The 11,462-nt window shown below is 48.4% G+C and overlaps 1 protein-coding gene across 1 annotated transcript; it reads left to right on the top strand.

Annotated features, from left to right (window-relative positions):
• The first annotated feature begins 5,198 nt into the window (after nt 1-5,198).
• TMEM217B (transmembrane protein 217B) lies at nt 5,199-5,753 on the top strand. The gene has a single exon (XM_024766099.1). It carries the CDS (start codon nt 5,199-5,201, stop codon nt 5,751-5,753), a length of 555 nt encoding a protein of 184 aa, XP_024621867.1.
• Nucleotides 5,754-11,462: the final 5,709 nt, after the last annotated feature.

Raw genomic sequence — 11,462 nt, 5'->3', positions numbered from 1 at the left:
CCCAAAAAAAAAAAAAAAAAAAAAAGGCCATGGGTTCAAGTCCCATTCTGAGTTACACGGTTTCAAAACCACTTCTTTCTGCCCCTCTCCCAGCTCAGCCAGGTAGAAACTCTACTCCAGACTGGTGCAGCCAAGAACACAGGGCTCCCTTTCCCTTATCCCCCAGTCAGGATTTTCTTCCCAGGAGGAGCCAGACATTGGCATTTCTCACCCAGGTACCTGTTGCTGAGGCTAAGAGGTGGGGGCTCCCTTCTGACGCCTAGTCCCTACTCATGGGATGAGGCATTACCTTAGGTGTGGCACCACTGAGAATATTGGGGCCCCAATTGCCCTTGCCCCAGGTTGTAAGGTAGTGGTTCCAATGACAGGAGAGGCAAGCCAGGAAGACCCCAGATTACTGTCTTCCCTTTCCCACAGAGCACTCAGCTCCTAAAGCAGGAGTATCACTAAGACAGAAGCATACAGTTGTCCCCTCCCCCAATGCCAGAGCCGTGGACCAGAGGTTTTGGCTGAGGCAAGGGAGAAGTAAGCCATAAAACAGATATTTGCAATCTCTCCCGCAAAGGAATTGGTTTTCTTTACAACAGAACAAGAAGTTCAAGCCTAAAGGTGTTCTAAATAGTGACAGTTGTGGCAAAAGGCAATTGAGAGATGTGTAGATCACACATGAAGATTCAGGCTAAACTGTAGGCTAGCTAGTTTTCAGGAGAGAAGTGGGGAAAGAAACAATTGGAAGAAGCCCTCCTGGGGTCAGAACAAACATCAAACACTGACTTCTGGAAATATTACTTTAGAGGAGACTGAATTAGATTGGATGGTCTATAGAGCAATTTATGCCCCATGTCAGTACTGAAAACAATAGGGCAATTGGCCAGTAATTAGTAGGCCTTAACAGCTGGGTGTGGTCAAAGAACGAGGGGGAAGAGTTCTGGCAAAACCACTGTTATCCTAGAATCACTGTGGGCATATCCTAAGCTGCACCTCTACGAGAAGCAACATCAGAGGCTTCACACGTGGGTGTTGGGTGGTGGGGTGGGGGGAGAATGCAATTTACTAAAATAATCCAGCCAGTGACACTGAGCAGGGCCCTGTGGGGCTCCTGGGCACAAAGCCTTTCTGTGTCCCCCATTTCTTTGATTACTGGAAATAGCCTTCATTCAGCCTCCATTACCTTCCCCGACTTCCAACAGACAGATTCAAGCAGTTGTTATTTAGGGAAGGGAGGGGATGCCAGACAAGGGAGAAACAAACAGTCAAGAGAAACAATAGTGCAGCCTTGGGGTAAGGTCACACAAAGATATCTTTGAGCTGTTTTTCAGATACTGAAACCCCCTCCAGATGGGAGAAGGTAACGATTAATGATGGTATGCTACCCACAAGCATGTGGACTCCAGAGGAGTTGGAACCTGAAGGTTGATGATTCTGACTCCTACTTACCTCACCATCAACCCATCAGAAGAATGCAAGCCCATCACTGCCTTGATCCTTATCACCTACCCCCCACCACAAGCCCTGTCTATAAGACCTCTCCCTATTCCCCAGGGAAGGGGCACAGTTTTTGAGGCCTAGCCTACTGTGTTCCCTCTTTGCCTGGCAAAGAAATAAAGCTACTCTTTCTCTTTCCTCTGAAATTCTGTCTCTGTATTACTATTTGGCACCAGGGTACAAAATATAAATTAATTTTTTATTTATTTTTGGCTGCATTGGGTCTTCATTTCTGTGTGTGGGCTTTCTCTAGTTGCAGTGAGTGGGGGCTACTCTTCATTGCAGTGCATGGGCTTCTCATTGAGGTGGCTTCTCTTGTTGCAGAGCACGGGCTCTAGGCATGCGGGCTTCAGTAGTTGCAGCATGCGGGCTCAGTAGTTGTGGCACATGGGCCCTAGAGAGCCTGGGCTTCAGTAGTTGTGGCTCGTGGGCTCAGTAGCTGTGGTGCGTGGGCTATAGGGTGCATGGGCTTCAGCAGTTGTGGCACACAAGCTCAGTAGTTGTGGCTTATGGGCTCTAGAGCGCAGGCTCAGTAGTTGTGGCACACAGGCTGAGTTGCTCCATGGCATGTGGGATCTTCCTGGACCAGGGATCGAACCTGTGTCCCCTGTATTGGCAGGCAGATTCTTAACCACTGAGCCACCAGGGAAGTCCCACCATGATTTTAAAAAGTAAAGGAAAATACAATGGCAATGTCACATCAAATAGAGAATATCAATAAAGAGATAGAAGTTATAAAAAAAGAACCAAATGGAAATTCTGGAGTTTAAAAGTACAATAACTGAAATGAAAAACTCACTAGAGAAGCTCAGCAGTAGATGTGAAGTGGCAGAAGGAATAATTAGTGAAGATAAGTGGTAGAGATTATGCAATCTGTTTTTCTGAACAGAGAGAAAAAGAGGTGAAGAAAAATTAACAGAGCCTCACAGAAATGTGGGACATTATTAAGCATACCAACCAACATATGCATAATGGGAGTACTGGAAGAAGAGGAGAGAGAGAAAGGAACTGAAAAAATATTTTAAGAAAAAAATGGCTGAAAACTTCCCAAGTTTATTGAAAAAGATTAACCTACACATCCAGGAAACTCAATGAATTTCAATTAGGATAAATCAAAGAGATCCACAAGCAGACACTGCACAGGAAAAATGCTCAAGTCAACGTCAAGAAGAAAACCTTGAAAACAGCATGGGAAGTAAACCACTCGTCACTTAACAAGGGAATCCCAATAAGATTAACAGCTGATTTCTCAGCAGAAACAATGGAAGCCAGAGGGTAGTGGGAAAATAGCATATTCAAAGTGCTCCCCCTGAACCACTGTTAATCAAAAATCCTATATCCAGCCAAGTTATATTTCAAAAACAAATGCTCAGATTCCCTCTGAGTTCCAGGTTGACGGAGGTGACTTCATGGTCAACACGTCTATTTGGATGTCCCAGGGGAATTCAAACCCACCATTTCCCAAGCTGTCCTCATCATCTTCCCCACCCCCATAATAAGTGTGTTCCTTCCTCCATGCTCTCCAGCTCAGTGCATGGGCCACCCTCCACCCAGGTGCTCATTTCAGACTCCTTCTCCCATAGCCCCAGGCCCCAAACACACAACCCCACATCCCTCTTCACCCCATTTCTTTCAACAGCCTCTCAACTTCTCTGCTCGCATCCACGCTTGCCCCCTTTCTGATGCATGGCCCCCACAGGAGCAAGAAAGATTTTTCTTAAATGCTCTGGAAGCTGCTCTGTGAGTAGGGATGAGGTTTAGTTGATGTGGACAGGGAAGTATCGGTGCAGCTATCCACCGGCCAGCACACTGCCTCTCCCACCCCACATGGGACCCTTCAGAGCCTGGGGTGCAGTGAGAGGTCTGTGTCTCAAGGACTGAACTGTGGAGTCACACACAGTTGGGAGGTTAGTGGGGAATAAGGTGTAAAAATATTTGGGCTGAACCTTGAAAATACTATGCTGGTGGGGGAAAGGATAAACTGGGAGATTGGGATTGACATATACATGCTAGTATACATAAAATAGATAACTAATAAGGACCTACCGTATAGCACAGGGAACTCTACTCAGTACTCTGTAATGATCTATATGGGAACAGAATCTAAAAAAGAGTGGATATATGTCTAACTGATGTATTTTTCTGTACAGCAGAAACTAACACAACATTGTAAGTCAACTATACTCCAATAAAAAATTTTTTAAAACCTAAAAACAGAAAAGAAAATATTATGCTGTGAAGTAAGCCAGACACAAAAAGACAAGTACTGTTATGATTCAATTTATATGGGGTACTTAGAGGTAGTCAGATTTATAGAGACAGAAAGTAGAATTAACAGGGGCTGGCGGGAGACGAGGGAGGAAGAATTAGTGTCTGATGAGTAGAGTTTTTTCTTGGAGAATATGAAAATGTTGAGGTGGGGGGTGGTGATGCTTGCACAACAGTATGAATGTACTTAACGCCACTGAATGGTACACTGAAAAAGGGTTAAAATGGTAAGATTTATGTTATGTATATTTTACCATAGCAATAAAACAATTGCTACTGACAAAAAAAAAAAAAAGAATATTTGGGATTGATAGACTGAGCGAGGAGAAGGCTGGAGGGAGGCAGATGGCAGCCTGTCTGTGCTCTGACAGGACTGAAGAGGAGCCCTGTCCAGTGACCTCAGAAGGAAACCATGCCGAGCTTCCAACTGGTTGTCCCTCATCGGAAACACATCAGCCAGAGGCCGGCATGCGTTCCCCTCATGTGTGACTCTTCCCCCTCTCTCTGCCCTCACAGTGGTAGCTGGCCAGTGTGGGGAATGAAGAGGAGGCAGCTTTGCTCTGGAGTTCTCCCAAACTGGGAGCCAGTAAGAAGGCGATAGGATCTGGGAGGGACGATTGCTCCAGGGCCCGCCCTACCACAGCCTTGGGCCCTCCGCCATAAATACCTTCAACAGGTCTTCGTGGGAGCTAGGCAACTCCACCCTGGCTGGAGCCAGCCTCTAGAGTTCAGGTCTAACCTAGGTTGCAGCTGGGGGTTGGCCTGCTAGATTTTCGCCTGAACGACCTGGCTTATCGTTGTGGCACCTTCACCCTGGGCAAACGAGATAGTCAGCCTTGGATCCGTAAACCTTCCCCCATTCCATTCACTGCTGGCTGAATCCTGTGACTTGGGACAATTCTGGGTCAGACCCAGGGAGTAACTCAGGGAAATTACATTTTTAAGGGCTTGGAAGGGAAGAAAAGGGGGCCGAGGGGAAGGTCAGGGATGATTCTAGGCCCTTGAGGAGCCATGCTAGTTTTCTGAGAAAATGTGTTTCTTTGGAGAAACGAATATCCCAGTAGGAGCCCAGAACTGACTCTACCATTATTCCAGATACAGAAACTTCCTAATTCCCACAAGCCTGACACCAACAGGAGTACCCTTTGTGCCACCTTAAAGCATGGCTGCTGCTGGAAGAGCAGAGCTACCTGAAGATTATTCCAGGCCAGTGATGCCCTCACTTCCCAGTGATGTGCTCACCTGTAGCTAGTGAGGCCAGAGCAGGGTCAGTGTCCCTTGACTTCCAGCCCATTGTCTGTCTATATACCCTTATTACTCTTAGCTCTTCCATTTACATCTAGTGGCTTGAGCATTTGTCCTGGGCTAGCACTGCCCTCTTGTCAGGTATCTCCACAACTTTTTTTATTTTTCTGCAGCCGATGCTCCGGTAAAACTAGTATAAAATGAATGACAAGAAGTTCTCCTTCGTGATGGGCATCTTCTGTATCCTCAACACCATCCAGTTCCTCATCTTTGAAGTGAACGAGGTTGTATACGTCGGCTACGAGGACAACTTCAGCGTCTACAAGGAGACAAAGTCTGAGGTAGTCTCTTGGGTCACGACCTACAAGAAGCACATCAACATCTGCCTATCTACCATCACCCTCACGGTCAGCTCCTTGTTCCTCTATTGCATCCACATCAGCAACTACGTGGGGCTGCTGTGCTACACCATGTGGATCATCACCTATGAGCTCCTCAGCTTCTCCGTGGTCCTGCTCACCAACGGGACCATCAAAGAGCAGTTCAAGGAGCTGAGGTACTTGCACTTGATTTTCCAGGTCTCCCGAATGATCCTGCACTTCTTCTGTCTGCCCTTCGTCACCAAGTATGCGTACTCCCTTTACAAGGACCTCAAGACTTTAAGCAAGACAGGCCGCCGCAAACGCTCCTCTGTCGGTACAGTTGACTCGTGGCCACCTGTCAGGCTGGGAACCTTGTCCCACAAGTTAAACTAAACTGTGCCAGGAAGAAGGGAGAGGGAGGGACAGCGCCCCCCAGCGGTGGCTCACCCTTCCCTGCCTGCCTTCTGCTGATTCTCCTTGCCTTTTCCGGCTTCTCGAGTTTTATGCGCTGAAGAATGACCCTTGGGGGAGGGAGGGTTGCGTGGATCAGTTATTATACATGAGTATTTGTGACTTGTTTTGGCATTTAATTATAGACCGCCCTTGTGCTTACTTAACCATCTCATTGGTGTATCCTGTCATCTCTCATTGTACCCTCCTCTCTGCACATCCTTAGTTTCTAACTTTTCTCTTGTGGATTGCCCACTGATGCCCGGTTCTGCTGAATCCTTTATGAGCAGTGCTATTTGATAGAAATTTCTGTGCTGATGGAACAGTTCCACATCTGTGCTGTCCACTAGCCACACGTGGCTACTGAGCACTTGGGACATGGTTATTACAATCTAGGAATCAAATTTAAAATTTTATTTGGTTTAAATTACTTTCAGTTTCAATAGCCACGTGTGGCTGGCTTGTGGCTACTATGTCGCAGAGCACAGTAATCTGGAGCCTCATTTTACTCCTGCATATAACTGTAGACCCCCTTTCCAACTTCATGCATCACTCTGCTTTCCTCATAATGTTCAGAAAGCAGTTCCTCATGTTGGTTCATAACATGGCAAGAAGAATCCCCATTTAAGAAAGTTCCGGGCTTCCCTGGTGGCACAGTGGTTAAGAATCTGCTTGCCAATGCAGGGGACACGGGTTCGAGCCCTGGTCCGGGAAGATCCCACATGCCGTGGAGCAACTAAGCCCATGCACCACAACTACTGAGCCTGTGCTTTATAGCCCGCGAGCCACAACTACTGAGCCTACAGGCCTAGAGCCCGTGCTCCGCAACAGGAGAAACCACCGCAATGAGAAGCCCGTGCACCACAATGAAGAGCAGCCCCTGCTCACTGCAACTAGAGAAAGCCCGCACCTAGCAACGAAGACCCAGTGCAGCCAAAAATAAAATAAATAAATGTATAAATAAATAATAAAATTTTTTTAAAGTTCCAAGATTTCGGGCTTCCCTGGTGGCGCAGTGGCTGAGAATCTGCCTGCTAATGCAGGGGACACGGGTTCGAGCCCTGGTCTGGGAGGATCCCACATGCCGCGGAGCAACTAGGCACGTGAGCCACAACTACTGAGCCTGCGCGTCTGGAGCCTGTGCTCCGCAACAAGAGAGGCCGCGATAGTGAGAGGCCTGCGCACCGCGATGAAGAGTGGCCGGCCCCCACTCGTCGCAACTAGAGAAAGCCCTCGCACAGAAACGGAGACCCAACACAGCAAGAAAAGAATTAAATTAAATTAAATTTAAAAAAAGATCTTTTAAAAAAAAAAAAAAGTTCCAAGATTTCTCAACTCAAGCACTATTGACATTTTGGACTGGATAATTCTGTCTCATAGGGGGCTGTCCTGTGCATTGTAGGATGTCTAGCAGCATCCCTGGCCTCTACCCACTAGATGTCAGTAGGATCCCCAGCCTTTTTTTTTTTTTTTTTTTAAGCATCCCCCAGCCTTGTGACAAACAAAAACATCACCATGCATTGCCAGTTGTTCTCTGGGGGGCAAAATTACCGCCCGTTGAGAACCACTATTTTAAAGCAACACACCCCCAGTGCTTAGAGCTGGTATGCCAACTACTATTAACTAATGGAGTGTACCTTTAATAAGAGCTCTTTACATTTACCACCTTGTATAGTTTTTGTTTTGTTTTGTTTGTTCATTTTATTTTGCTTTTGGCTGCTCACGGGCTTTCTCTAGTTGCAGCGAGCAGGGGCTACTCTTCGTTGCGGTGCGTGGGCTTCTCATTGCAATGACTTGTCTCATTGCGGAGCACGGGCTCTAGGCGCACGGGCTTCAATAGTTGCAGCACGCAGCCTCAGTAGTTTTGGCGTGCGGGCTTAGTTGCTCTGCAGCATGTGAGAACTTCCTGGACCAGTGATCAAACCCGTGACCCCTGCATTGGCAGGTGGATTCTTAACCACTGAGCTACCAGGGAAGTCCCATCTTGTATAGTTTTTAATTCTAATGTTCCCATTTTATGGTTTGATGAAACTTGAGACTCAGGTCGCTTAAGTGATATGATCAAGGCCCCATAGTATCAAAATCAGGATTTGGATCTAGATCATCTAACTTCTTTTTTTTTTTTTAATTAATTTATTTTTGGCTGCACTGGTTCTTCGTTGCTGAGCGCAGGCTTTCTCTAGTTGTAGTGAGCGGGGCTACTCTTCGTTGCAGTGCACGGGCTTCTCGTTGCGGTGGTTTCTCTTGCTGCAGAGCAGGGGCTCTAGGCGCGCGGGCTTCAGTAGTTGTGGCACTCAGGCTCCGTAGTTGTGGCTTGTGGGCTCTAGAGCACAGGCTCAGTAGTTGTGGTGCACAGGCTTAGTTGCTCCGCGGCATGTGGGATCTTCCTGGACCAGGGCTCGAACCTGTGCCCCCTGCGTTGGCAGGCGGATTGTTAACCACTGCACCACCAGGGAAGTCCCTAGATCATCTAACTTCTTATATGACTGTCCTACTTGGTTCCCTGAAGCACTCTTACTTTTACCAAGATAAGAAGAGGGACCTCCTTTTAGAATAATTCCTTTTCCTTCAAAAAATGTTGGGAGTGAAGTCAGGGACACTGTTTTGACCATGCTCCCCCAAACCATGCGCACAATGACAGCAGCCCAGTTTTACTGAACACAATTTGTGCCAGGTGGCTTTCTAACAATTCCCTCAATTCTTCCCACCACCCTGTGAGGGACAGATTTAGATCCAGGCCATGTCCCAAAATGACCACCAGATGGCAGTCAGCAATCAGCTTTTGCTTAGTGCTGTTTGCCTTCTAAACCAGGGATTTAGGTCCTCTAGGGGTGGCTGATTTTAGGATTTAGGGAACCTCAAGCTGATGACTGAGGATTAACAGCATGTGTCTCCACCCTAGTCTCATAATGTGTAACTTGGTACCAGAAACAAAAAACAAAACAGGCCAACTTCAGGGTTCTAATTCCCTGTCCCAGCTGGGGTAGCAGTGGGAAGGTCGTGTGTGGGGGTGGGGTGTGTGTGTGCAGAAGGGGTGGAGAGAGAAACAGAGTTCCAAGAATCAGCTCAGCTAAGAGTTACCTGCTGCCCTCAGATACAAGGCTGTGCGCGCCTCGACACCAAGAGTCCTTGGAAAGTGCTGTGTCCACCTCCACTTCCCAGCCTCCCATTCTCTCTGGAACTCCTTCCACTCCACTGAGACAGCTCTTGTTAAGCTGATCTCCACGCTGCCCAATCCTGAGCTCCGCCTTCCCTTGCCAGACCTCTCCATGGCTTTCGACCAGCTGATCCCTCCCTGTCCTGCAAACAGGTTTCTCTTTTGGCCTACGGGACACCAGGGCCACCACTCTCCATTCACCACCTACATCACTGGTCCTCCTCCATCTCCTTTGCTGGTGCCTCTGCATGTCCCTGACCTCCAAACATTGATGAGCTCCCAGGCTCTGTCCTTGGTCCCCTTCTCTTCTCTGTCTGGGTCACTCCCAGCTGTCTTGGCTCAGGCCCGTCATGGGTAACCCCCATATGGACAGCTCCTGTCTGGACCTCTCCCTGAAATCTGTACTTGTTGGTCCAATTGCCTCCTTGCTGTGGCAGGTGCCTCTACATGGTTCCCAGAGGTCCCTGCCAATTGATATTCACAGTTGTCACCTCCCCTTGAGTGCAGGCTGGGCTAGCAACCCTCTTCTAATAAATAAAACACAGCAGAAGTGATAGGATGTCATCTCTAAGATTAGGTTACAAAACCATGATGACCTCAGGGTTGCTCGCTCTCTCCACGGGAGGCCAGCTGCCACACTGGGAGCATCTCGATGGAGAGGTTGGCATGGTCAGGAAGGACGCTGCTAACCAACAGCCCCCCAAGGACCTAAGACCTACCAATAGCCTCCTAAGTGAGCTTGGAAGCAGATCCTCCCCAAGTCGAGTCTTGAGAGGGGCCACAGCCCCAGCTGGACACCTCCACTGCAGGTGAGAGCCCCTGAGTCAGAGGACCTGTGCCAGCTGCGCCAGGGTTTCTGACCCACAGACACTGTGACATAGATGCGTGTTCTCTTAAGCCACTATGTTTGGGGGTAATGTGTTACAAAGCAATTGATAAGTAATACATGTGCCCAATAGCTATCTCAAAACCTGTTGCGATGCATACTTGTGGTGGTTTTCTCCCATAAAGCTGCCCTAACGCCCAGTCTTTCCCTCCTTCACCCTTCCAGTTGCTCAGGTCAAGGACCCAGGAATCATCCTTGGGTTCTCTTTCTCTCTCTCAGCCTTTACCCAACTCCTCAGAAAACCCTATCAGCCCCACCTTCCATGTGCATTTAGATCCCACCACTTCTCATCCCCTCCCCATCACTGCCCTGGCCCTGGCTGTCACTGCCTTTTGCCCCGGCTGTTGCGGTAGCAGCGTCCTAACTGGTCTCCCTGACACCACCCTTGTGCCCTCTGCAGTCAGTTCTCCACCCAGCAGCTAGAGGGATCTTGTTGAAACCTAAGTCAGATCATGTTCCTCCCTCTACTCTGCTATTCACATCCTGCCAGGGCTCCCCACTACACTCAGAGGAAAAATCCCGAGTCCTCATCATAGAATGTTGGTGCTAAGTGATCCAGTTCCCTGTCATCCCTCCAATCTCCTCCCTAACCATTCTGTCCTTCCTCCCTCTGCTCCAGCTGCCCTGGCTGCCTTGCAGTTCCTCTTACTCACCCAGCATACTCCAGCCTCAGGGCCTTTGCACCTGTCTCTTCAGCCTGGGATGTTCTTACTCCAGGGGTCCACTGGCTTCCTCTCGTTTCTTTCAGGGGTCTGCTCAAAAGCCATCACAGAGCTCTTCCCGACCAACCTATGTGAAGCAGCTCCTCCCCTCACCCCTCTCTAACCCACTTACCCTGCTTTACTTTTTCCATAACACATATTATCACCTGACTTACTATATACAGTTATCTCCCCCCCAAATATAAGCACCATATTATCTTCATTGCTATTTTCCCAGCACCGAGAACAACACCCAACACATAACAGGTGCTCAATAAATATTTGTGGAATGAACAGGCCTGTGCCCTCTGCAGAATAGAATGGCCTGTTGTTCCTTGTTTTTGAAATGATGCTTACAGTAGCTGGGCTGGTGGCGGGCAAATTACTACTCTGCTCTTTTGGCCTCCTCTTCCTACTCCTTTTTTTCTATCACTCACTTCTGGAGACTCTGGTGAAGACTGTAGACAGTTACATGTGGGAAAATACCCACAAAGGATGCCAGAATATCAGCTTCCTTGTCCCTTTCCTCCTTCCCTAATCCTTTTCCCTGCACCAGCTGCTGACACTAGAAACACCACCTCATCTCCCAGCGCCACCTTACCAAGCCTAAAACAAGCCTTTCAAACGATGCAGGAGTCCCTGGGAAGGGCAATACTCTGAGAGCTGTCACCCACCCCTGTGAAGATCTCTGGCCTTCCATCCTCCGTTTCTTCACTAGGTTTGCTGAGTATCTACTGCATAGCAGGCTCTGAGCTAGGAACGGGGGGATACCCTGAAAAGACACAGCCCACATTTCAAGGGGCTCCCAACCTAGTGAGGGGTGGGGGTCATTCAGGCCCATTTGGACCCAGTATGATAGGTATTGAGGGAAGCACCGGGGGCCACAGAAGGAAGGAGGTTGGAGAGTC

Source organism: Neophocaena asiaeorientalis, unplaced genomic scaffold (assembly GCF_003031525.2).
Source record: "Neophocaena asiaeorientalis asiaeorientalis breed wild unplaced genomic scaffold, Neophocaena_asiaeorientalis_V1.1 scaffold46, whole genome shotgun sequence".
NCBI lineage: Eukaryota > Metazoa > Chordata > Mammalia > Artiodactyla > Phocoenidae > Neophocaena > Neophocaena asiaeorientalis.
The sequence above is the reverse complement of the archived record's forward strand: the minus strand, read 5'-3'. Positions and strand labels throughout refer to the sequence as shown.